We start from the raw sequence: 26,844 nt of genomic DNA, 5'->3' as shown, positions 1-26,844 counted from the left end.
AAATACAAAAATTAGCCGAGCACAGTGGTGGGCGCCTGTAATCCCAGCTACTTGGGAGCTGAGGCAGGAGAAACGCTTGAACCTGGGAAGCAGAGGTTGCAGTGAGCTGAGATTGCCTCACTGTACTCCAACCTGGGCAACAGATTGAGACTCCGTCTCAAAAAATAAATAAATAATAAATAAAACATTTTTTAAAAAAAGAAATTTAGCACCATTAGGCTACCCATCACAAGCCTTAATATAATTAATTTTGTCTTTGTATCTTTTGTTCATAATGTGCTGTACTTGTCACTGTGGAAGACTCACGGAAGAAGGTCATCATTATGCATGCCTCAGGGACATGCATGTGTCCTCTTGTCTAGGTAGGAAAGGGAAAGCAGGTCACAGCCACAGTCACAGATCAGAGCAGACTTAGGGGCTTGGAAAGACGTGGAAGTATGTGGTACATGTTTCATGTGAGGTGTTGGAAGGGCACCCAAACACAGATGCCCACTCGGCACTTACAATAGTGGACTAGAGTTTAGGAGACAGAGTCAGAGGGGCTCTCTGCCTATGTGGAGGGAGGAAGGAAAGACTGATTTAGAACTGGAAGTCACCTTCATGGAGATGAGTATTGAAAATGGGAAGGATCACTGGATACAGTGGCACATGCTGGCAATCCCAGCTACTCAGGAGGCCGAGATGGGAGGATCACTTGAGCCCAGGAGTTCAAGGCTGCAGTGAGCTATGATCACACCACTGTACTCCAGCCTGGGTGACAGAGCAAGACCCCAGCTCTACAGCAAATTATTTTAAAAATTAGCCAGGGAGGGTGGTGTGCGCCTGTAGTCTCAGCTACTTGGGAGGCCAAGGCAGGTGATCTCTTGAGCCTAAGAGTTTGAGGCTACAGTGGGCTGTGACCGAGCCACTGCACTCCAGCCTGGGCAATAGAGCGGGGCCCAGTCTCTTGAAAGAAAAGAAAATGGAGGAGATGGTTAATGTAGAATGACAGGGAAAGGAGAGAACAAATCCCTGGGGATCTTTAAGAATCTAAGGAATTGGGGTAGAAAAATAAACGGCAAAAAGAAAAAAAGAAGTGAGTAGCAGAAGAGTTATAGAATGCAATGTCTTTTTTCAAATAGAAAAAAGCAATATAATAAAAAGGGGATGAGGGAGTAATTAAAAATTAGAGGTCAAGTACCATGTTTGGCATTCTCACACCTAACTACAATGTTAATGTTAACCCTAAAACAACAGGCCCCGAGGAAATCATTCTCATCATCATCATCCCCATCTTCACCATTGCATGTTATGCAAAAGTATCTGAGGTTTAAAGAGGTGATGTTCTCCACATTATATAAAACATGAAAAAACTGATCATCAAACACAGATCTGACAGCGAACACCCTGTCTTTTCCACTACATCATGGGTGGGGAGGGACATATGGCTTCACATGACTCCCAAAACCAGAGGAAGTTGAGGAGTAAACACAACTGTTGGATGTGGAGTCACTGTTGACCTTGAGGCAAGACTCGTTTGAATCCAGGTGGGGAAGCCAGTTAGCAACAGGTTGAGATACAGAAGAGCAAACAGAAGGCATTAGAATGCGGGCTGCCCGCCCAAGATGCTTGGCAGTGACAGGAGGTGGGATTAAGGAAACGTTTGGCTTAGAACTAAGCATATTTGAGGACTGCACAGGCCAGAATCGGGTGGAGGAGTTAGAGAGGGTGCTGGCAGACTCATGTCCGTTTTCTACCCACCCCCCAAACACTGATGGAGTTGCAAGGGTCTCAGCACAACAGCACCTGCGGAAAGGGATATTTTCATAGATGTCCCTAGGCTGCTACTCTGGGCGTTGGGATGTGTGACTCTCACCGTCTTTGGGATGGCATAGCCTGCAAGTGTAACACAATGGTAAAGTGGCACGAGGGTTAATGCTGCTGTGCATGGTTTTTCCTAGACATGTCACTGATGGGCTCCTGAAAGGCACGGACGCAGCCCAAGCCGCACAGTACCTGGCTATGGAAAAGGCCACAGCTGCAGAAGTCCTGAAGAGCCAGGAGGAGGCAGCCCACACCTCCGGCCAGCCCCCTCACTGCTCAGGAGCCCCTGGCGATGCAAAGTCGGAAGTGGTGCCCTTGTCTGGCATGACAGTTCACCACGCGCAGAGCTCCCCGGTGGTCATCCAGCCCTCCCAGCACTCTGTGGCCCTGCTGAACCCTGCCCAGAACTTGCCTCATGCAGCCAGCCCCCCAGCTGTCCCCCCAGAAGCAACCTCCACCCTGCAGACGTCGCAGGCTCCTCAGTCCCCACAGACACCCATGAATGGGTCTGCCATGCAGAGCTTGTTCATTGAAGAAATCCACAGCGCGAGTGCCAAGAACAGGGCAGTGTCTATCGAGGTAGAGTTCTATTTCCATTTCTCATAACCCCATAAAGGAGTCTGACACAGGGGCCTTTCCCTCAAAGCGTTTATAGGCCAGATGATGATATAATCGTGTATGGATCAGAGATAGATTTTTTGAAGTGGAATTGGGATTCAGTGGCCAAGTTAAGAGATGGGTCATCTGGTTTCAGAGAAAGGTGAGACGCTCAGCCTGTAGGAAAGTGAGGCAAGGGTGTGCTGGTAAATGTTTAACAACCAGCTCTCTGGTAGGGTTGTGGTGGGGGTGGCTCTATTTGTGGCATTTGCCAATTTCCATGGTGTAAATATCACAACCATGGCTGATTTCAAGTTATGACATGACACCGCTGCTGCTGAAGTTGGGAAGAAATGTGACCATCAGCTCTCCGGGGCCAGCACAAGCCGGCTTCAAGCACTCCACTGCGGTGAAGGCAGCCCGAGGAGGGTTTGCCACTCATCTAGACCATAAGTGGAACCTGATGAGCAGGGGAAGGTGGTGAGGGCATCTTAGGATACAAAAATGCTGGTTCAAAGTCTGGAACCATGGCTAAGCCTGTCTAAGTGGAACAAGAAAGAGGACCTAAGCCTGGGGAAATGGGCTGGAAACTGACCTGAGAGCTTGGAAACCCATCCATGATGTTTGGACTTTATTTGGTAGGTATCAGAGAAATTATGCAGCTTTAATTCATGATGTTTTTTAAATGGCATCTCATGGAAATTAATCTAGAAACAACACACAGAATTGATTGAGGTGTGGGGTCCAGGATTAAGAGAGCTGGATGAGCTGTTATTATAGTCATCTAAGAATGAACAGTAGAGCAGTCTAATGAAAAGAGAAAACTAGGTCTTAAGATCAAATGACATGAGGCCACGTTTGGTGGCTCACGCCTGTAATCCCAGCACTTTGGGAGGCTGAGGCAGGTGGATCACTTGAGCAGGAGTTCAAGACTAACCTAGGCCACATGGAAAAACCCCAGCTCTACAAAAAAATATACAAAAATTAGCTGGGCGTGGTGGTGCATACCTATAGCCTCAGCTACTCCGGGGGGTTGAGGTAGGTGGATCACCTGAGCCCGGGGAGGTCAAGCCTTCAGTGAGCCAAGATCATACCACTGCACTCTAGCCTGGGTGACAGAGTGAGACCTTGTCTTTAAAAAAATTAATTACTTCATTAAGAAAAACGTAAGATCAAATGACATACTATGTTTTTAAATATTCTTTTTATCGAGGGCTGGTACTTTTCTACTTCTCTCTTTCTTCTTGCCTCATAACTTTTCCTCCACTCATTTGCTTTATCCCCAGCAACCTTGTCCTAACCCTCCTGCCTCTACTGAAAGTCATCAGTGGAGAGCTCAGGTTGGGTATATTGAGACCACCTGGCAAAACTGCCGTGGCCATGGTCACGGTCTCGGGGGCTCTGAACACCAGGTGGTTTCTCTCTGTCCCAGGGGCCCTGGCTGTGCCCCTCATCAGAGTCAGCTATTTTAATAATGCGTATCACAAGGGTATGGAAATGTGATTGATGGAGTGTGATTCTATTCCCAGTGTCTAGTAGGGCAGGGGAGGAAAAGATGTTTCCTCCTGAGAACTGGCAGATCTGTCACTTAAGAGGTCTTGTCACTTTAGACCTCTCAATATTGAAAGGATATCAGTATGATGGCACTCTTACTTAACAAATCTCTGTTGAGAACCTGGTGGGCATGGTTATCATTGTGATGTGTGTATTTTACGCTTTGAGAGGAGACATGAGTCATCTCTGAAAATGCCCTGATCCACAGGTATAGAGGCTTGGGTTTTTCTGCGAGTTCTGCCACAGATGAATGGGATGAGCTTTATTCATTCAACAGAGATTACTGGGCTCCTTATGTGCCAGGCCCTTGTAGGCTCAGAGGAAAGGTGGTAAACAGAAGAGACAGAGTCTCTGCCCTAAGAAACTTACCTACTTGTAGGAAGGGACAGAAAAAAAGCATATGCCAGGTGGTAATAAATGTTAGGAAGAAAAAATAGAGGGTTAGGGTGGTGGAGGCGGTGGCTGTTATTTATATGTAACAAAATTTGGGCAAATTAAATCTTCATCTCACTGGACCTCAAAGTTACCAAATGTTGATTCAGTGATCATTGCCAATTCTTACGTTATAGGGTTCCACTCATCTTGGTGTAAATTTCCACTCTGCCCTCTTGGAATTATTGATGTGCTAGCTCAAAAACACAGGAAAAATGTTCTTTTAAAAAGTGTACAGATGTTTTAAAATGCATTTTATGTGTATCTCTCTGTTGTGGAACTTCAAGGAGCTTATAGGTCGTCCAAAAAATAACTCCTCCCTCATAAGTAAGACAGTGTGACCCAGAAGGGCATATAGCAATTCTTTGATAGACGTGGTACTAAGACACAGGATTTTTGTTCTTAGTGTTGTGGGTTTTGTTTGCTTGCTTGAGCATCTCTTCTACAATGAAAATTCAATTTAAAAAAAAAGTTTAGGCTGGGCACGGTGGTTCATGCCTATAATCCCAGCACTTTCGATTATAGGCATGAGCCATCATGCCCAGCCTAAATTTTTTTTTTTTTAATCGAGTGAGACATGATCACTCAAGGCAGAAGGATTCCTTGAGGCAAATTGTTCAAGACCAGCCTGGGCAACCATAACAAACCCCATTGCTACTTTAAAAAAAAAAAAAACAGCCAGGTGTGGTGGCTCACACATGTAGTTCTAGTTACTCTGGAGGCTGAAGCAGGAGGATTGCTAGAGCCCAAGTGTTGGAGGCTGCAGTGAGCTATGATGATGCCACTGCACTGCAGCTTGGATGACAGATTGAGACCCTTCCTCCAAAAGAACTAAATCTTGGAGGTAGAAAAAATACTTTCAAAGGCATCTTCTGTGTCCCTTTTTGTTTAATGTTGGTAAGAAGTATACAGTCAGTGCTCAGTAATAATTTAATGAATGCATTTGGATATCCAAGCTTGCTTCTCTGTGAATGAATCGCACTTGGTCTTAAGTGGCAGCCTGCATAAGGATAGATGGTGTAGCAGACAGCAGAAGGTTGGGTGGCCTGGACTTGGCAAAATTTGTCTGATGTGCAAAAATGTCCCTCAGCACAGAAACCACAACATTATTGCACCAACACTTGAATTACGCCATGTCCCTTCCTCACCCCAACATGAAATCTCTGAACTATTCATTAGCTTTTCCCTCTTTTTTAAAAAACTTTTCAGTTCAATGGTACAAGTACAGGTTCGCTACATAAGTAAACTTGTGTCACGTGGGTTTGTTGTGAGGATTATTTTATCACCCAGCTATTAAGCCCAGTACCCATTAGTTATTTTTCCTGATCCTCTCCCTCCTCCCACCATCCAACCCTCTGAGAGACCCCAGTGTGTGTTGTTCCTCTCTCTGTGTCCATGTAACTTTCTTTACCTGCCATCTTCCTCCAGAAAGCAGAAAAGAAATGGGAGGAAAAAAGGCAAAATCTGGACCACTATAATGGGAAAGAGTTTGAGAAGCTTCTAGAAGAAGCTCAGGCCAATATCATGAAGTCAATACCAAATCTGGAGATGCCGCCAGCCACGGGCCCACTGCCAAGAGGAGATGCCCCAGTGGACAAGCTAGAACTTTCAGGTAAGGTCCAGTCCCACAGCAGGTACACATGGAGGTGCGTGGCCTTGGACAAATATGGCGCCGTCCACCACAGCATGTGCTCATCAACAGAACCAGTGTCTCGGTTCTTACAAATCATACAAAATGTAAAACTTGGAAGAGCAGATCCTCTGGTGCTCTTTAGGTCTTTACTATTATCTCTTTCTTTTTTTTTTTTTTTTGAAATGGGGTCTTGCTTTGCCACCCAGGCTGGAGTGTAGTGGTATGATCATAGCTCACTATAACCTCCAGCTACTGGGCTCAAGCAATCCTCCCACCTCAGCCTCCCAAGAAGTAGCTAATGCTATAGAAGTGCACACCACTGCACGTGTCTAATTGTTTTAAAAATTTTTTGGAGACAGGTCTCTCACTATGTTGCCCTGGCTGGTCTCAAACTTCTCACCTCAAGAGATCCTCCTGCCTCAGCTTCCAGAGTAGCTAGGATTACAGGCTTGAGCCACACCTGATTCCACTGCTACATCTTTATTCCTAGCCACAGTAGAGAAGCTGAGTTCTGTGTTAGGATTCTAGAATAATGGCCAGTAAAGGAAAATTTAAATTCCTAGCACTTGCATTTTCTATGCATTTGTGATACTTCACAGCATAAGCTGGAAAAATATTAGGCCTGCATTTAAGATGAGAGCTTTTTGTATGCTTGCAGAAAGAAAATGGTAGCTTTTATAGCTCCCAGGGGATATTAGATCATAAGGCAAAATTGCATTTTTAATCAAAATTCTTAGAATATGTATTTAACCAATTCAACTATGGAAGTTAAATGTCAATATGTCAATAATAATATAACCTCTAAGAATCTCAACCTATTAAATAGCCCATGTGTTACAAGCCATGCGTCTTATTCTGTCTTAAAATTATGGACCCGGGTGTTATTTTACTTGCAGCCTAATGTCTCAGCAGTGTCACATTCCACAGTACCTTATCCAGCAACTGAAACTAATTTGAAAAGGAATCCCCATCTTGGTTTGCATGTCAGGAAACACGAAAGTAGATTCCATTTATAACCACTGTATAGTCATACCTTGATGTCCATGGGAGACTGATTCCAGCTCTCCCCTTGGATACCAATATCTGAGGATGTTCCAGTTCCTGGTATAAAATGGCACAGTATTTGCATGTAACCTACTCACATGCTCCCGTATACTTTATGGGACCAGCATGCTTCCGCTGTGTGATTCTGCTATCTGCCTCCATATACTTTAAATTATCTCTGCATTACTTATGATACCTAATACAATACCTGCACATTACTTCATTTGTGTGGCTTCAACATAGTACTTGGCTCAAGGCAAATTCAAGTTTTATTTTTTGGAATGTGGAGGGAATTTTTTTTTAATATTATCCATCTGCAGTTGGTTGAATCTACAGATGTGGAACCCATGGATGCAGAGGACCAACTCCACTTGTGTCTTCCCTGGTTTTCATCCATTTCATCCCCTAAAGCTCCACTCACTGCAGCCCTCCCCCTCAGTCTGTGCTAAGAGGCTTTTCTTACGCCTTTCCCCACCTGCCAGCTGTGTCAGGTCTGTCTAGGGCCCTGGCCAGGGCCACACAAAAGTCACTTTTCTCCCACAGTCCCCATGGAGAATTTCTGATGGAGAAAATGCCCTAGCTCATCCCTTTTTTTTTTTTTTTTTTGAGACTGAATCTTTTGCTGTCACCCAGGTTGGAGTTCAGTGGCATGATCTCAGCTCACTGCAACCTCCGCCTCCTGGGTTCAAGGAATTCTCCTGCCTCAGCCTCCCAAGTAGCTAGCATTACAGGTGCCACCACCATGCCTAGCTAATTTTTGTATCTTTAGCAGAGACAGGGTTTCGTTCACCATGTTGGCCAGCTGGTCTCGAACTCCTGACCTCAGGTGATCCACCCGCCTTGGCCTCTCAAAGTGCTGGGATTACAGGTGTGAGTCACCACGCCCCACTAGCTCATCACATTTATATGTTGCCTAATTCTGCTCTCTCTGTCCCATTATTAATTTTGTTATAGAGTCCTTTGATGTTTTATATGGGTCTCATATATTGCAGAACAAAATTCTCATGACTGAACAACAAAAACATATTACATTCTGTTCACTTACCTCATTTGGCTCTTGATTCTATCCGATTTTTAAAATTTGCATAAAGTATTTTTAAAATTACTCCCCAAGATATTTTTACTTAGTAAAAATGTTCTTGTTTTTTCTTTTCCTTTTTTTTTTTTTTAAGATGGAGTTTTGCTCTTGTTGCCCAAGCTGCAGTGCAATAGTGAGATCTCAGCTCACTGAAACCTCCGCCTCCTAGGTTCAAGTGACTCTCTTGCCTCAGCCTCTTGAGTAGCTGGGATTATAGGCATGCGCCACCACGCCCAGCTAATTTTGTATTTTTTAGTAGAGACAGGGTTTCTCCATGTTGTTCAGGTTGGTCTCGAACTCCTGACCTCAGGTGATCCATCCGCCTCGGCCTCCCAAAGTGCTGGGATTACAGGCGTGAGCCAAGCCCGGCCTGTTTTTTTGTTTTTTAACGCATCTCTGACTTGGTCTCAGAAAGAGTCCAGTGATGGACAGGCTACCAGAAATGCGTATGGGTAGCGTCCGTGACTTGTGAACATTGGTTTCCATCATTTTAATTGTCATAGAATTATCATTTTTAATGTATTTTTGTTTATTAATGAGGCAAACTTCTAAGCGTAGAGTTTTAAATACCATTTTTATTTCCCCTTGTGTGAATTTTCTGACTGCTTGGATAATGGAGGAAGATGGATAGCCATCAAAAATTGATAAAGGCCGGGCATGGTGGCTCACATCTGTAATCCCAGGGCTTTGGGAGGCCAACACAGGAGGAATCACTTGAGGCCAGGACTTCGAGAGCAGCCTGGGCAACATAGTGAGACCCCATCTTTACAAAAGTTAAAGAATCACCAGGGCATGGTGGTGCACGCCTTCAGTTTCAGCTACTCCGAGCTGAGGCAGGAAGATCGCTTGTGCCCAGGAGTTTGAGGCTGAGGTGAGCTGTGATGGCGCCACTGCACTTCAGCCTGAGTGAAAGAGCAATACCCTGTCTCAAAACAAAACAAAACAAAAGGCCAGGTGCAGTGGCTCACACCTATAATCCCAGCACTTTGGGAGGCCGAGGCAGACAGATTGCTTGATCCCAGGAGTTCAAGACTAGCCTGTGCAACATGGCAAAACCTCATCTCTACAAAAAAAAAAAAAAAAAAAGAAAATGAGCTAGGTTTTGTGGCGTATACCTGTAGTGCCAGCTACTAGGGAGGCTAAGGGGGGAGGATCACCTGAGCCCAGGAGGTTGAGGCTTCAGTGAGCTGTGATCACACCACTGCACTCCAGAGTGGGTGACAGTGAGACCCTACCTAAAAAATTTTAAAAATTTAAAAATTTTAATTAAAAAAATCAAATCCACTTCCTCTCCAACTTTGTTCTTTGTTCTCATTTGCATCTCATTTTTTCTCTGGCCCTCCCTAGGCCAGTTCTACTCTAACATTGACCTTCAGCAGAAACCCCTCTTGCTGACACTATTTTTTCAGACTGAGGGATGAAGGCTTTGGAGGCCCAGCAGGGGGCTATGGATTTGCCTTTGGGCTCCAATTTTTTTTTATCTCTCCAAGTAATACTCAACTTTTTTGCATAACAAGAATGCTATTTAATAATATTAATAATAGGTAATACTTTACATAGCATTTACACTAAGGCAAGCTCACCATATGAGTCATTCAATCCTCATGACACCCTAAAGGAAAGGATATGTAATACCCATTTAACAGATGAGAAACTGAGATGGAGAGAGGTTTAGAACTTGTGTAGGGTCTTTTTGGGATTTAAATCCGGTCAGTCTTCAGGGTTTATACATGTATACACTTAATCCTCGCTCTGTGGAGAGAACAGAAAATTTTTAAATCAGATTGCATTAGGCTATAGCAATATACCAGATTTTCTAGATGTTTTCTTTAAAAAAAGATTATTCTTGTGATGGTGCACTGTTTTCCAGAAGATTCTCCAAATTCAGAACGGGACTTGGAAAAGCTGGGGGGAAAGTCGCCCCCTCCTCCTCCCCCACCTCCTCGGCGAAGTTACCTGCCAGGATCGGGGCTCACCACCACGAGGTCAGGCGATGTGATCTACACCGGCAGAAAGGAGAACATCACCACTAAGGTCTGATAGGCCAAGCCCTGGTAACCTGGCCTCTGGGTTCAGATGACACCCTTAGACAAGGTTCTCTCTGTTAGAACATAAAAAGTAGCGAGGCAGAGAAGTAGCAACTCGGCCATACCAGATCCCCAGGAAGCACCACAGATGGGAAAATGGCAGCCAGAGTGATTGGACTAGACCCAGACCATGAAGGAATTTTATCCTTATTTGACTTTTACCTGCAACAATGTGAAATGGAAATCACAAGCTATTTCCCATGTGGGCATCCTAAGATTGGAAATGGGGGTAGAAGGGAGAAGCAAAAGAAAGATTGTCTTCCAAAGGTAACTGCAGTGAGCCGACACCGGTGTGGGAGTCTATATAGAAAGATGTTCAACAAGCCAAGTGTTAGCTTTCATGTTAAATGTAAAACACAATTTCCAAGGTGTTGGAGTATGGGCGGGCCCTTCGTGAGGACTCTATTAGTCTGTTCTCATGGTGCTAATAAAGACATGCCTGAGACCAGGTAGTTAATAAAGAAAAGAGGTTTAACTGACTCACACTTAGTTCCACATGGCTGGGGAGGCCTCACAATCATGGCGGAAGATGAAGGAAGACCGGAGGGATTTCTTACATGGCAGTGGGCAAGAGAGAGTGCATGCCAGGGAACTCCGCTTTATAAAACCATCAGATATCGTGAGACTTATTCTCTACTGCTGAACAGCACGGGAAAGGTCTGCCCCTATGATTCAATTGCCTTCCACCTGGTCCCTCCAGTGACATGTGGGAATTATGGGAGCTACAATTCAGGATGAAATTTGGGTGGGGTCACAGCCAAACCATATCAAAGACACTGGATGTTGAGGAGTCACAATAATTATTTAATTCATTCACCAAAAGGACAACTTACGCAAATAAAAACCCAAACTAAATGAAAAGGGATAAAATAGCCTTTCAGCTATCTTTTCAGCTAAGATCTAGGAAGCCAGTGTTTGAGGCAGTGAGGGACCATGCGATCTGTTGCTTTTTTGCTAGCACTTAGGCGATATTAAGCCAGTATCTGTGGTTTCAATCTCCCATAGGCAAGCAGTGAAGATGCGGGACTGAACCCACAGACCAGAGCCACAAAATGTCCAGCAGAGGAGCCCGCTTCAGCCTGGACCTCATCCCCACCCCCTGTCACTACCTCCTCCTCAAAGGATGAGGAGGAAGAAGAAGAAGAAGGAGAAAAAATCATGGCAGAACTCCAGGTATGTGGATGAGGTGATTGACGTTGGCTCCCTGCCTCCCGCCTGGGTCTCTCCAGCAATGGCACTCTCAGGTTTGTTAGTGACAGGGCCAGGGACGCGCATGGACTGGGACCACAGAAGCTGTGTCTTCTGGCCTTGGCCTCTGCTTTCCCAAGATGGCGCTGAACAAGGCTCTCAGGATGCCTGTGAGATGTGCAAGGAATGACCACTTCACAAACGCTGTCCTAACCCTGGCTGGTAGGATTGACTTTCCTCTCTTTCCATCTTAAGAGACTCTGCTTCCTTTCAAAAGCAAGTAAGATAAGGATTAGAAATACCAGCCACTGTCCTGTGTGGATAAGGACAGACCGAAGCACACTGTAGGTGGGTTTCATTCCTTGGCTTTACCACTTAGAACCACTGACCTTGGATCATGGACTCAAGGCCAATGACTGGCCTCCTATGGTCCATACCAGGTCCCTGTTCAAGATCAATGTCATCTTTTCAGATATTCTGAAAAACTGAATTAATTTGTTTTCCATTTTCCTTGGTCTATTTGAGAAATGATACTGTATTGGTTTTAGATATTTATTTTTTAACTACGACATAGTCCAGTCATAGGATGAAGAATGGGGTGTCAAGGCCGTGCCCAAAACTGATCCCATATTCCCATCATGGATGTGACTCTACCCCAGGTCTGTGTCCTGAGACCTTGTCTCATCAGAGACATGGACACAATTCCTAGAACAAACTGTGTGGAGAGTATTTTATTTGACTCGTGCATCTCATAGGATTTTTCTGTCGATCAAATAGTTGGAACACCAGCACCTTGTGGCTGGAAAATGTGTTACCTTTTTACCAACATACCAATGGCTTTGTGCCAACCTGTAAATTTTCCTTTTTCTTTGGAGTAGGGAGAACTTTCAATCCACATTATTTTCACTGTACTCGTTCTACTCTGGTTTCCATGGTAATAACTGCCAAAATTGAGCTGCCTGGATTTTGCAGGGAAAACAGAACTGCTGGTTGATTAGTCACATGTGTGAGCCCTTTCACGCCTCACTAAAACTCACACTAGCCTGGGACATCCCCACAACCAATCAGGCTACTTGCAGGTTTTTAGAAGGCTTGGATAATCTTCATAGGAACCACAGATTTATAAAGCTGGTATCTTTTAGGCTTGTGGATAAATTTTTACACCTCTCTAAGACAAATACTAAATGTGTTGCAGCCACTTACAGCTCACCACTAAGGGACAGTTTTCTCCATTGAAGTCTAAATACCTGATGCTCTCTTTGACCACTTTACAAACATTGGCATATCTAGCTTCTTGCCATATTCTTGGTGGTTAGATAATAATAGTGGTGGCCTGGCACAGTGGCTCACACCTGTAATCCCAGCACTGCGAGAGGCTGAGGCGGGTAGATCACCTGAGGTCAGGAGTTCGAGACCAGCCTGGCCAACATGGTGAAACCTCGTCTCTACTAAAAATACAAAAATTAGCCAGATATGATGGTGGGTGCCTATAATCCCAGCTACTCGGGAGGCTGAGAGAGGAGAATCGCTTGAACCCAAGAGGCAGAGGTTGCAGTGAGCCGAGATCGTGCTGCTACACTCCAGTCTGGGCAACAAGAGCAAAACTCTGTCTCAAAAAAAAAAAAAAGAATAGTGAATGAAGTGCTCTAACCGCAACTTAACCAAACCCTACTGGCCCTCTGGCTGGGATGAAAACCCAGCCTCCTACATCAGCAAGTCGGTCAGTGGCCAGTGGCCACAAGTGATTCCCTTGTTTCTGCACCTTCTCAAGGCAGGACAAGGAGCAGCTGTGGCTCTTCTAAAGACAGTTGTAGAACCACTTCCTGTGCTCCACATCGCCAGGCATCAGAAGAAAACACAGGCTCTGAAATAGAAGGCCTAATATCCTAAAGAAAATGGCAATAGGCATTTGTAAGCAGTGCTCTAAGTAAGCGGATAAAGCAAACACATCCAGGGCAAGCCAGTACTGGAGTGACTGAGGAACAGCAAGGAGGCCAGGTGCAGCAGAGACATGGGAGCAAGCAGTCATGGAAAAAAAGGCCAGAGAAAGCCCCTCATCAGCCACCTTCAGATTTTAGGCCCATTGCTGGAATGTTTACTGAAGGAGCACGTGCATTATTCTTTCTACCTGCAGAGATATCTCCAAATGACATTTGACATAAAGAAAACACTAGGCAATTATTTAGGATGATTCATTTAAATATGTGGTCTTTGCCCAGGCGCAGTGGCTCACACCTGCAATCTCAGCATTTTGTGAGGCCTAGGCAGGAGGATCGCTTGAGGTCAGCAGTTTGAGACCAGCCTGGCCAGCACAGTGAAACCTCATCTCTACTAAAAATACAAAAAAAAAAAGTCAGCCAGGCGTGGTGGTGGATGCCTGTCATCTCAGCTACCCAGGAGGCTGAGACAGGAGAATTTCTTGAACCCAGGAGGCAGAGCTTGCAGTGAGCTGAGATCTCACCACTGCACTCCTGCCTGGGTGACAGGGCAAGACTCTGCCTCAAATAAATAAATAAATTAGCAAGCAAGTGGTTTTTAATCCCACCTGCACATTAGATTTACTTTGGGAGTTAGAAAAAAAAAAAATTCCTACGTCTCAGAGATTCTGATGTGTGTATTCTCTGAGTGGGGTCTGAACAGCAGTATTTTTTTTAACCTGGGTGAGCTACAGCCTGGTTGAGAACCACTCACGTCCATAGGCTCTGGTCCCTGAGTCGCCCGTCTCTCCTTCTCTCATGATCGTGTCATCTGGACATTGCCCACATGGCTGCTTCCTTTTTAGTCCCATAGACACATGCTGTGTCTACACTTTCTCTCTTTGTCTGACAACTGGCCTCCCTGACTTATGTTCACAAGAGCCAACTGTTGGCTCTTATAATTAGTTTTCAGAGTGAAATCTCTAGGGTTCAGGCAGCTCCTAGGCCACTCAGAATGACATCGTTGCTTAAAAGCATCACTTTATTCTAAATGAGCCTCAGAACACGTCAGAGCACAGTAGTACCTGTTACTGTTTCAGAGAGTGGATTGGTAAAGAGTACTTCTATTGTAAGACTCAAAGGTTTAAAACGTCCTGTGAGCTTTTTTCCTCTAATTTCAATAAAGATCATTTTAAAAATGAGGAAGAAAAAAGAGATTTTTGTTTTATTTACCTATTGAGCATTTTTAAAAGCTTATAGCAAGAAGCCCTCCTAAGTACCACTTAGGTTCACCACAGATAGGCGGAAAAGGTAGCAGTGTCTGCTTTACCTTGACATTCCCCGAAAGGAAGGCAGCCGGCCGGGTGCAGTGCCTAACGCCTGTAATCCCAGCACTTTGGGAGGCCGAGGCAGGCGAATCACAAGGTCAGGAGATCTAGAGCATCCTGCTAACATGGTGAAACCCCGACTCTACTGAAAATACAAAAAATTAGCCAGGCATGATGGCGGGCGCCTGTAGTCCCAGCTACTTGGGAGGCTGAGGCAGGAGAATCACTTGAACCCAGGAGGCAGAGGTTGCAGTGAGCCAAGATCGCACCACTGCACTCCAGCCTGGTGACAGAGTGAAACTCTGTCTAAAAATAAAAAAAGAAAGAAAGAAAAGAGGGAAGGAAGGCAGTCTTTGCCCTGGGCTCAGCCTTCAAGCCAGCTTTGCTGACATGAGAGCACATGGGGAGCAGGATTTCAGGGTGCAGCCTCCCTGGCCTAAACCTGCGTGCAGGACCCGGGCTGGAGTCCCATGCCTCTGGTTGTTCCCTGCCTGTTTTCTTCCATTATCTTAGCACACTTGGATCACCGTTAACCTCAGTATTTTAATTCCTTAGGCATTCCAGAAGTGTTCCTTTATGGATGTAAATTCAAACAGTCATGCTGAGCCATCCCGGGCTGACAATCACGTTAAAGACACTAGGTCGGGCGCCACAGTGCCACCCAAGGAGAAGAAGGTAACGTGGCAACTGCACTTTTGCCACACCGTTGGTCACTCCTTCCTTCCTTGCTCTGACACTAACACGGCTCTTGTACTCGACCTTTGTCCCCTCTGTCTTTTTTCTCTCTCTATTTTTAACTATTGGAGACACAGGCATAGGTTACAATCAGAGATCTCTTGCTCAGGTTTTCAGAGCAAACACTGTGTGCCAGCCCACAGCATACAATAGCAGATACAGAATTTAGACACTGTCTTTCCAAATTAAGAAGTATACACCTTTCAGGACTTTCTAGAACAACTCTAAATAGAAATATATGGAAACTGCAACCAAGTATTTAGGAGTGTTTCTAATTCGTAACTTCCTTTGAGCAAAAAAGAAAAACAACTATCTATGTTAAAAATAGGTAAAAAACCAGCCGAATGTGGTGGCTCACCCCTGTAATCCCAGCATTTTGGGAGGTCCAGGCAGGTGGATAACCTGAGGTCAGGAGTTTAAGACCAGCCTCCAACATGGTGAAACCCCCTCTCTACTTTAAGTATGAAAAATGAGCCTACCCTGGTGTGGTGGTCCATTACTTGGGAGGCTGAGGCAGGAGAATCACTTGAACCCACGAGGCAGAGGTTGCAGTGAGCCGAGATAGCTCTACGGCACTCCAGCCTGGGCAATAAAAGTGAAAGTCTGTGTCAAAAAATATATATATTGGTAAAAACCTTTGATTTGGGGAAGTAAATGCATGGTAGAGTGTCTGCCACCATGCACAGGTGTAACCTCATGGAAACATACCAATGTGTATTTGCACAAACGTCCAAGGATGCCAAATAGAATTTTTGCCAAGTATTATCCATTTTTAAAGTGTACCTTCCAAAACAGTAAGTTCAGTATAGTTTTAGTGTTAAAATATATGTGTGGCTTCAAAACAGATGTCCAGGCTCTGAAACAAAGTCTGCTGACGTTGTAGAAGCACTCTGGGAAATGGCCCTCGCCTGAATGTTTGAAGTGAAACTTTAAGTTGCATCTAGAGCATTTATGATTTTTAAATATAGAGACATCTTATTTGAATTAAGCCTCCATCTCAATTTCAGGATAAAAAGCTTGCAATGACCAATTCAAGTCCTAACATTTTTCTCCAGGGACTTATCTTTCAGAATTCAAAGATTCTAGCTTCCCTTAAATAAAGTCTAACAAATCAGATGCAAGATAGCCCAGAATAGCTGCTCCAGGTGGGTACCTCGGTCCACGTATGACAGCTCAAGGAGGTAGATGTAGTATCACAAAATTGAAAGGCTATTCTAACACAACCATTCAAGAGACATAGTTTTGGGCTCACAGCTCACAGCTGAGAGGCCTTGCCAAAGAGGCCAACCCTGGCTCATAGCCACAGTGGCGTCCTTGTATAAACTCTCTGCCACATAAACTGACATATGACACCATTAATAGGGAGAAGAGAATCTCGCTCTATAACAAGGGGGGTTATTGTTGGTAAATCTTTCTCATGAAGAAAACCTGGCTAGGCGCGGTGGCTCACACCTGTAATCCTAGCACTTCGAGAGGCCAAGATGGGAAAATCACATGAGGCCAGGAGTTCAAGACCAGCCTGGACAATATAGTGAGACCTGTCTCTATTTAAAAAAAGAAAGAAAGAAAACCTACTTTGAACTGAACCCATGAAACCATGTTGGAAATATATTCTTTTTTTCAGTATATGGAATTTCTTTATGAGGGCTTATTGAAACCAACTCATGGAAGACCTAGTGTAGCATGTTATACTTGGGCTAATGTGACCATTTCTGTCTAGAACACTGACTGAGAACTTAAAATTTCTCAAAGATCCCTCTGGAGACCGTGACTGTCTCATTGTAGAATTTTTCTTTACTTTTTTAATTGAGACTGAGTCTCACTCTGTTACCCAGGCTGGAGTGCAGTGGTGTGATCACAGTTCACTGCGACCTCCACCTCCCAAGATCAAGCAGTTCTCATGCCTTTGCCTCCCGAGTAGCTGGGACTACAGGCGTGTGCCACCACATCTGGCTCATTTTTTTTGTAATTTTAGTAGAAATGGGGTTTTACCTTGTTGGCCAGGCTGGTTTTAAATTCCTGACCTCAGGTGATTGCCGGCCTCGGCCTCCCAAACTGCTGAGATTACAAGCATGAGCCATCGCACATTTCTAATTGGCTAAAAAGTAGCATGAGATTTCTTGCCCCATAATTAGATAGTCATATCCCATTGGTTTCATTTATCTCAATCGAGACTCCATCGGCTAATAAGCAGGTCTTTACTGAGTGCCCAACACTAGGTTTAGTCACAGGTGCTTATTCTGGATAATTAATCTCAGTAGATGAATGACTACTTCAGAATGACCACGAGTATCAGACTTCTCTTATCCCCAATTTTTGGTCCTGATTAACCTCTTCCAGGGCTATGGATTTACCTTTCCATAAATCAGATGTTTTCTTAAGCATTTTTTCTCCTGTCTTCACTGGAACTCCAGCCTAGTTCTTCACTTGTATGCAATTTCCTGTAACCCTGTCTCTCGTTTTGGTTTATTGTTCATGTCTATTGAGTGCTTTTCCGATTGTCTTTGTAATCCACATCTCAGGGCCTGTAAATACATGTTAAAGAGATGTAATTACCTTTCACACAGAGTCTTGACCATCTGAGACTAAGAAATCATTGTGAGTTTACATGACAATTATGACCAAGTTCATGCACTTGCTTTAATACATTCAGTTTTTTCTAGCCCAGTGATAAAAAGATCATGTGAAACCCAAACTTCACATTTTTATCCTAGTGACTTTCTATTGGAGCATTTGTGCTACTACTCAATTTTAAAATACATATATTACAGAGGGGACTTTTGAAAAAAATTTTTTTTTGAGACCGAGTCTCGCTCTGTCACTCAGGCTGGAGTGCAGTGGTACGATCTCAGCTCACTGCAACCTCCGCCTCCTGGGTTCAAGTGATTCTCCTGCATCAGCCTCCTGAGTGGCTGGTAGAGACAGGATTTCACCGTGTTGGTCAGGCTGGTCTCAAACTCCTGACTTCATGATACTCCTGCCTCGGCCTCCCAAAGTGCTGGGATTACAGGCGTCAGCCACTACACTTGGCCTAAAATATTTAATGATGGGAATGGCACGGGCCATGACCAACCAGAACAGACACCAGCCCTAAATCCTAGTAAAAGGACCCCCGGAACATCAGCCACGCATGTGTCTTTAGATCACAAGCCAATTCTATCCGTGATTTAGTGGGCAAGTTCTCATTCAGGTCCTAGCATGATATGCTGACTCCATATTTGGAGTTGCAACCTTAGGCTGAAACCTTATTTTTAATTTTTTTTTTATTTTTACTCATATATATTTTTAGACAGAGTCTTGCTCTTGTTCTGTCGCTCTGGAGGCTGAAGGGCAGTGGCACCATCTCAGCTCACTGCAACTTCTGCCTCCCATGTTAAAGCGATTCTCCTGCCTCAGCCTCCCACATAGCTGGGATTATAGGCACTCACCACCATGCCCAGCTAATTTTTGTATTTTCAGTAGAGATGGGGTTTCACCATGTTGACCAGGCTGGTCCCGAATTTCTGATCTCAAGTAATCCACCCTCCTTGGCCTCCCAAAGTGCTGGAATTACAGGCGTGAGCCACTGCACACAGCCTATTTTTATTTTTTATTTTTGTGTGTATGTGATAGAGTCTTTGCTGTGTTGCCCAGGCAGGTCTCAAACTCCTGGACTCAAGCAATCCTCCCGCCTCAGCCTCCCCAGTAGCTGGGATTACAGGAAGCTCATTTATTTTTCTTAAGCCCTTTCACTTGACATAGTCATTGTATCATATATTAAATTTAAAATCCCATGAAAGAAGTCATGTGGTTCCACTGTAGCAGCTGAATCATTGCACTTGTCTGGGGCCTTCCTGGGGAGCAAGCAGAAGTAAAACAGGCGGTATCTAGAGGCTCCTGTACCTTGTATTTTGCACAGTATTTCCAAGTGATTAATACTGACTGCGTTGTTTGTGTGTCATTTCTTGGGTGTGTATGAACAGTCTTTCCATTCTTAACCAAGGTCATAGGGTTGCTCTGGGTTGACTTTGGCTGGGTCCAGGTATTCCTGCTTTGTGTTGACATTGCTTTAATCAAACAACCTTCATGGGAATTGTGCTCCGTCCTGCTGTAAACCACCACCTCAGCAAGAAGAAAGGGCAGCAGTGCCTTGGAAAGGACAAGGTGTCACTAGTGTTAGTGTTATGTCAGGGCCTGAGGCTACTGATACACCCTGGGAAAGGCCAGGCTTCCAAATGAAGCACTTTGAATACGTGGGTCCTCACCACTGGGTCCTTCAGTCCTGAATCTTGGCGAGACCCTGAGAAATGTATCTTCACTCTACACTGGAAAATATAGAGAATGAAAGCTGAGTCGTGATGTTACCATCACCAATTTAACCTCGAATACCTGCTTTGTGAATGTTTAGGTTATATTGTAACAGCATGATCAATATGAATTTGGACTTGGTCATCTTGGCCACGAGGAGCGTGAAAGTGATTTTGATACTTTGACACCCACAGTACAAACTGCAAGGACATTTCAGTCTGTCATTTGATCGGGGAAAATGATGTTTCTCATCCCAAAATGCCAAACCCAACCAAAGGAGATGTCTTTATAGGACAATCTTCATGACGGAAGCAGAGAGAGGACTAGCTGTAAGAGAAACTAAACTCCTGGGCTGGTTCCTAAGTTTATAGGCAAAAAAACTGAGGCCAGAGAAGTACAGTGTCTTATCTAAACTAACACAGTTTAGTGGCAGATCTGGATTCGAATCGAAACTTTCTGCCAGCCCCTACATCATACTTTTTTCATAATCCTTCAGGTTTTAGATTCTGCTAAGCTGACAATCTGAGGTTGAAAAGAGGACGTGTTAGTAGTGACTCTGTCCCTTTGTTCTCTTCGCTGCTCCCCCACAAAATTTTAAATGCTTGAAATATTTTGCTAATTGAGATTTTCATCTTGTGCAAACACAGGGCATTTTTGGCAGTTGGAGAACAAAGCAATCCAAGGTAAACAGCTCTAGGTTTTGGATTGGTGTGTAACAAATATGCGTGGCCCGCATGTCTTGGAAATGTAATTAAAGGAACGATTTAGTTATAATCCAACTTTTTTGGGGGGATATGGTTTTGTGGAGTAACATGTCCTACGCTATTCTACCAGAATTTGGAATTTTTCCATGAAGATGTACGGAAATCTGATGTTGAATATGAAAATGGCCCCCAAATGGAATTCCGAAAGGTGAGTTCAGCAGATCTGTGTTCCAGCCGATACCATGCACATTAATTACCTGCAGATCCATTGCTGATTAATGTGTGTGGTTTCCCTCCTCCATTCTCCCTCTCAGGTTACCACAGGGGCTCTAAGACCTAGTGACCTTCCTAAGTGGGAAAGAGGAATGGAGAATAGTATTTCTGATGCATCAAGAACATCAGAATATAAAACTGAGATCATAATGAAGGAAAACTCCATATCCAATACAAGTTTACTCAGAGACAGTAGAAACTATTCCCAGAAAAGCGTGCCTAAGGTCAATTTCAGTTTCTCTGGCATTAGTTCATTAGAAGATGAAATAAACAAAGGGTCTAAAGTCTCAGGACTGCAGTACTCTATACCTGACACCGAGAACCAGAAGCTGAATTATGGAAAGACAAAGGAGGTGGAAAAGCAAATTACAGATGCCTGTCACATTTCCTCTCCCACTAGATTAACAGAATTGAGTGGGCATGATTTTAAAACAGAAGATCAAGAGGTTATCATGACAGATTTTGGCCAAGCTGTTCTAAGACTCAAGGGGCCAAGGCATGCTAACCTGAACCCTCATGAGGACGGAGAATCAAGTCCAAGTTCTCCCACCGAAGAAAATGCAGCCACTGACAATATTGCCTTCATGATTACCAAAACCACTGTCCAGGTTCTTTCCAGTGGGGAGGTGCATGATATCGTTAGCCAAAAGGGAGAAGACATACAGACGGTTAATATCGATGCCAGAAAAGAGATGACCCCTCCACAAGAAGGGACTGACAATGAGGAGCCAGTCGTGTGCCTGGACAAGAAACCAGTAATCATCATTTTTGATGAGCCCATGGACATCCGGTCTGCATATAAGAGACTTTCAACTATCTTTGAGGAATGTGATGAGGAATTAGAGAGAATGATGATGGAAGAAAAGATAGAGGAGGAGGAAGAGGAGGAAAATGGAGACTCTGTAGTCCAGAATAATAACAGTTCCCAGATGTCTCCTAAGAAGGTTGGCCCAGGCAATCTTGGAACAGGGCAACAGGTGGAACAGAGACCACGCTCCCTGGCAACAGAGACCAGAATCCCAGGAGGACAGGATATGAACAGAACAGAGCTGAACAAGTTCAGCTATGCGGATTCTCCAAATTCAGAGTGCAAGAGTGACGACGTGACTGATGACCAGTTTGAAAGCCCCAAGAAAAAGTTTAAATTCAAATTCCCTAAGAAGCAACTCGCCGCTCTCACTCAAGCCATTCGCACTGGAACTAAAACAGGGAAGAAGACTTTGCAAGTGGTAGTCTATGAAGAAGAGGAAGAGGACGGCACCCTGAAACAGCACAAAGAAGCCAAGCGCTTTGAAATCACTAGTTCTCAACCTGAAGACACCCCTAAAAACGTGGTGAGGAGGCCAGAGCAGCCCAGCACTGAGAGTACATCTCAGATTTCAAGAACTGATGAAATTAGAAAAAATACCTACAGAACGCTGGACAGCCTGGAGCAGACCATTAAACAGCTCGAAAATACAATCAGTGAAATGAGCCCCAAAGCCCTAGTTGACACCTCATGTTCTTCCAACAGAGATTCTGTTGCAAGTTCATCCCACATAGTGCAAGAGGCCTCTCCCCGACCCTTGCTAGTTCCGGATGAAGTCCCCACTGCCCTAGAGCCCCCTACGTCGATACCTTCAGCTTCACGTAAGGTATCTTGGTCTGCTGGAAAATGAAAAGACCCAGCTGCTTTCTTAAATCTGCCATAATCACCATTAGCAAAAGGTGTCTTGTGACTTAATTGCTTTCTTTCAGGTGGCTTTTTTTGTCTGTTCACCATGAAACCCTTCTTTCATACTTTCTCCCTCACCTTCAAAACAACAACAACTAGGTGTCTAACAGCTAATCGATTCTGTTTTTGCCTCTGTTGCTGACTGGTGTTGGGTAAACACGAGGCTGCTGGGTCAGCCATGTGCTGTTGAAATGATTGCTCTGATACTCACATTAAAATTCGTTTGATCAGTAGTGAGCAGTTGATTCTGTTTGATTCTTCTGATTAACCCCAGTTGGTGTCTCCTAGATCTGTCCTGCATGTAGGGCTGTGGCTTCTCACCTTGAGCTTTTCTGCACATAGTGGGGCAGCCTCACGGATGACCTACTCACGTGCTTCTCCTTCTCTTCCCCCTCTCGCTGGTCCTTCCCACAGGGCTCCAGCGGGGCCCCACAGACGAGCAGGATGCCCGTCCCCATGAGTGCCAAGAACAGACCTGGAACCCTGGACAAACCCGGCAAGCAGTCCAAACTGCAGGATCCCCGCCAATATCGTCAGGTAGTTTTACCTTAAACCCAATTTTGGATGGACGCTGTTTCAGTTAAGAAGCAAGTCACTGACTTAGTTTATACCAAATATTGTGCTTTGTAAGATAACGGTTTACATAGACATCCTGGATCTGGGGGCATGAAGAAAGTCTGGAAAAGCCTTTGTTAAACTTTTTCACCACGCTTTTGCATGCTTGCAATAAAACATCTTTTACTTTGTGACTCCAAACTCCAAAATTTTAACTCTTAACACACGGTGCCAGACCAGGTGGCTTTTCTTTGGTGAATGTAGTGTTTCATCAGAACACCTCGGGAAGCAGAGACAAACCAACCTGTGGTTGAACTGTCCTTAACGTCACCACTACTAACGTCTGTGTTGACTGTATTGCGTTAGAAGCACATTAACGCTCCGTCACAAGGCCCGACCCCCACCCCAGTAATTATCCAGACGCATGGCCCACCTGGCACATGGGGAACGGTAGCGCTGGAATGATGGGACTCCTCTTACAAATGCGATCTTCCTTTCCTCCTTTTCTGTCCATCCTTTGCTATGTACGTGGGGGGTTTCTACCAGGTCCAGTAGAGCACAGCAAGACTTAGCTCAGGCCTTGAATCGTGTTTGGTTGGTTTTCTTTGATTGAATTGTTCTCAGAAGGGCTGTGTTGCCAGGCCCTGTGGGTTGATCATGTGACCACCTTTCTGACAAAATGTCTCCTGCCATCTTTATTTGCAGGCTAATGGAAGTGCTAAGAAATCTGGTGGGGACTTTAAGCCTACTTCCCCCTCCTTACCTGCTTCTAAGATTCCAGCCCTTTCTCCCAGCTCTGGGAAAAGCAGTTCTCTGCCCTCTTCTAGTGGTGACAGCTCTAACCTCCCTAATCCGCCTGCTACTAAACCATCGATTGCTTCTAACCCTCTCAGCCCCCAAACAGGACCACCTGCTCACTCAGCCTCCCTCATCCCTTCTGTCTCTAATGGCTCTTTGAAGTTTCAGAGCCTCACTCACACAGGTAAAGGTCATCATCTTTCATTCTCACTGCAGAGTCAAAACGGCCGAGCACCCCCTCCTTTGTCATTCTCCTCCTCCCCTCCTTCCCCCGCCTCCTCCGTCTCACTGACTCATGGTGCCAAGGGCACCAGGACCATCCATGCTCCCAGCCTCACCAGCTACAAGGCACAGAACGGAAGTTCAAGCAAAGCCACCCCATCCACAGCAAAAGAAACCTCTTAAAGGTCAAATCCTATTAGGCACAAGTCGGAGTTACATTGAAAAAATAAAGTAACAGTCTACAACAACTGTTTTCACAAGAGAATGTAACATATTGCTGTATCGTTTGAGGCTTAACGCTAAGTATGTGCTAAATACTGGATAAATAGATTTCAGCAAAGCTCGTTTGTTTTGTTTTTACCTAGTTGCTATAGTGTTCACTGTCTATACTCAATACCTATAAAATGCGGTAAGCATGTGTTACAAAACGAGGTTGCGGTGGGAGAGAAAGGTGCGTGTGAGACAGAAGAATTGTCTTAAGCATATAAAACATGTATGATTCCAGAATTTTAGTATGTTTTGTATAAAACTATTTTTCATTACGGAGACTAGAAGTGAACAGAGAACTACACAAGTGTGACTATACAAATTGTAAAACAGATACTATAATATTTCCTTTTATTTTAGTGTTATTTAGCTTTATTACAGATTTCTATTTTTGTCAAAACTTCATGGTTCCTTTCAAGATCTTTTTTGCCAAAACATTTTGATACTGTAGCATTGTACATTTGAAAGTAGTGTGCTAGACTATAAAACCAATGAACTTCCATGCAAGCCCTACAGACAGGCGTGTGTAGAAGGCAATTTATCAAACCTATTGCACTGCCATGAAAAGTATGTATAATGATTTGCTAGCCCGAGCAAGCTAGTTTTCTTTGCTTGCTTCTTTTCTTTCTTTCTTCCTTCCTTTCTTTTTCTTTCTTTCTTAACATGTTGAGATTCTCTAGTTGTTTTCTTTGCAGTATCTAACCCCTTCTTTTGTTTTCTGAGACCTGGTAAGCCACGCTATTGCATTGTGGATTTTAAAATGTACACTTCTGTACGGTTCTGTAAACCGAAAAGCTTTTGTAAATATATAAATATAAATAGACATTAAAATACTGTATGTGACAGCACATAGAGTAGTTTTCCCACACCAAAGTTAATTTTTATGCATGCTTTAAAAGTATATATCGGGACGGGCAGAAATGGACATATCCATACATTTTTAAAAAGCAACAAGTTTGCACAGCTAGAGTGTTTTTGTAAATAAATGTATTTGTATAACACAGTCATGTAATATACAGAACTATAAGCAGAGACTTTGCAAAACTAAATAAAGGGCTGCATGCTTATTTTTTGTACCTTGTCACTGTAACTACTTCCTAGTCAGAGAAGAAAATGTTACTGTTACCGAGTTAAATGTTTTTCCGCTTTGGGGGATGTAAGCACATCCACTCAGAGGACACTACTTTTCTGCAAGCTCTGGGGTGACTAATGATGAGTTCCTAATAAATTAATTGCAAGTGTGGTGCCTTGGATGTGACCTCTTGGCTCTCTCCCTCTCTTCTCTGTGGCTTATCAAGGTATGGATGACAGAAAGCAATCCTGGATACAGAGTTTCTACCCTCAGTTCCTGGAGGGGCTCTTATTATTTTCTGTCTCTTTTTTAAAAAAAAAATCCAGTAGAATTAAAGTGGAAATAAAATGTCTTTATCACTTGGCTCTTTTTTTTTTTTTGAGTCCTTAACCTAAAAATATACTGTTGGCCTAGAAGGAAATATGCTAACATTACACCATATATTTTCATTTTTTAAAATGGGAAGAAGCAAGGCACAGTGTCTCATGTGTGTAATCTTAGCACTTTGGAAAGCTGAGGCAGGAGGATCACTTTTGAGGCCAGGAGTTCCAGACCAGCCTGGGCAATAGAGTGAGACCCCATCTCTACCAAAAAAAAAAAAAATTTAAATTAGGTAGGCATGGTGTTGTGTCCCTGTAGTCCCAGTTACTCAGGAGGCTGAGGTGGGAGGATGGCTTGAGCCTGGGAGGTAGAGGCTGCAATGAGCTATGATCACACCACTGCACTCCAGCCCGGGTGACAGACCAAGACCCTGTCTCAAAAAAAATAAATAAATAAAAATAAGGAAACTTAGTGAAAATAACACCAGCATTATGAATTAACCACAGGAACAAGCTCAGGAAACTAGTAGCATTTTTCACCTCCAAAATGTTTCATTTGGTGATTTAATGTAAAAAGCAAATATTCCTGGAACTCAACTGTTCAGTGTCCTGAGTTTCAGGCTTAGTTATTTCAGGATGCCTTCACCAGAAATATTCATATCTCTGCTCATGATGTTAATGGCAGTCACGTGTTTCAGATAGCACTTAGGAAAGTATTGAGTGTCCAACATTTCAATCATGTCCTATAATCATCTTCATGACATTCTATTTGTTTATATATAAATATATCTCATAGCTAGCTACTTCGTGCCAATTTATTTGCTTTTATTTATGGACAAGCTGAAAATTCTTTATAAGCAGCAAAAGATCAGATAGTGGGCTCACTTTTTCAGTGTAGCTTCCGACTTCCCAGAGCTCTGGCAAGGTCCCAGAGGTGATGGTAATTTCAGCCAATGTCATGAAGGATGGAACATATTCACCAGATAAGGGAAGACTCCACATAGATCCATCCACTGCCCTCAGATCTGGCCCAGTGCTGCGTGCCTCTTCAGAAAACTGGAGGAGAAACTAGCAGGATTGGAGAAACCAAAGTCAGGTGTGCAAAGACTTCCTATTACAGCACAGACCCAGAAGATGCCTGTCTAAATTAGTGCAACATAGCTGCTACCTCAGTCCCCATTTTTAGGCCTGACCTAAGTTGTTTGAAACCCTGTTGCACCCCAACCTCTCTGGCCTC

General features: G+C 44.1%; 1 protein-coding gene across 8 annotated transcripts in view; it reads left to right on the top strand.

Moving 5' to 3' along the window:
- The window catches only part of KIAA1217 (KIAA1217 ortholog), an 807,714-nt gene extending 782,064 nt beyond the window's left edge, over window positions 1–25,650 (top strand). For 2 of the 8 annotated variants that reach the window (XM_012450135.2, XM_012450131.2), the window contains 9 exons: window positions 1,941–2,382; window positions 5,815–5,998; window positions 10,012–10,175; window positions 11,234–11,401; window positions 15,216–15,335; window positions 20,517–20,594; window positions 20,701–22,293; window positions 22,788–22,910; window positions 23,634–25,650. In XM_012450135.2, coding sequence (XP_012305558.2) covers window positions 1,941–2,382; window positions 5,815–5,998; window positions 10,012–10,175; window positions 11,234–11,401; window positions 15,216–15,335; window positions 20,517–20,594; window positions 20,701–22,293; window positions 22,788–22,910; window positions 23,634–24,131 — 3,370 coding nt within the window. In that variant the 3' untranslated portion in view covers window positions 24,132–25,650. Of the gene's footprint in view, window positions 1–1,940; window positions 2,383–5,814; window positions 5,999–10,011; window positions 10,176–11,233; window positions 11,402–15,215; window positions 15,336–20,329; window positions 20,366–20,516; window positions 20,595–20,700; window positions 22,294–22,787; window positions 22,911–23,633 lie in introns of all 8 variants that reach the window. The other 6 variants (XM_064368600.1, XM_012450132.3, XM_064368599.1 and 3 more) reach the window with 5 other exon arrangements.
- The last annotated feature ends 1,194 nt before the right edge of the window (window positions 25,651–26,844 follow it).

Source organism: Aotus nancymaae, unplaced genomic scaffold (assembly GCF_030222135.1).
Source record: "Aotus nancymaae isolate 86718 unplaced genomic scaffold, 86718_ANA_hifiasm-v0.15.2.pri h1tg000077l, whole genome shotgun sequence".
NCBI classification, from domain to species: Eukaryota; Metazoa; Chordata; class Mammalia; order Primates; family Aotidae; genus Aotus; species Aotus nancymaae.
Note: the sequence above shows the minus strand (reverse complement) of the source record. Positions and strands in the feature narration are given on the sequence as shown.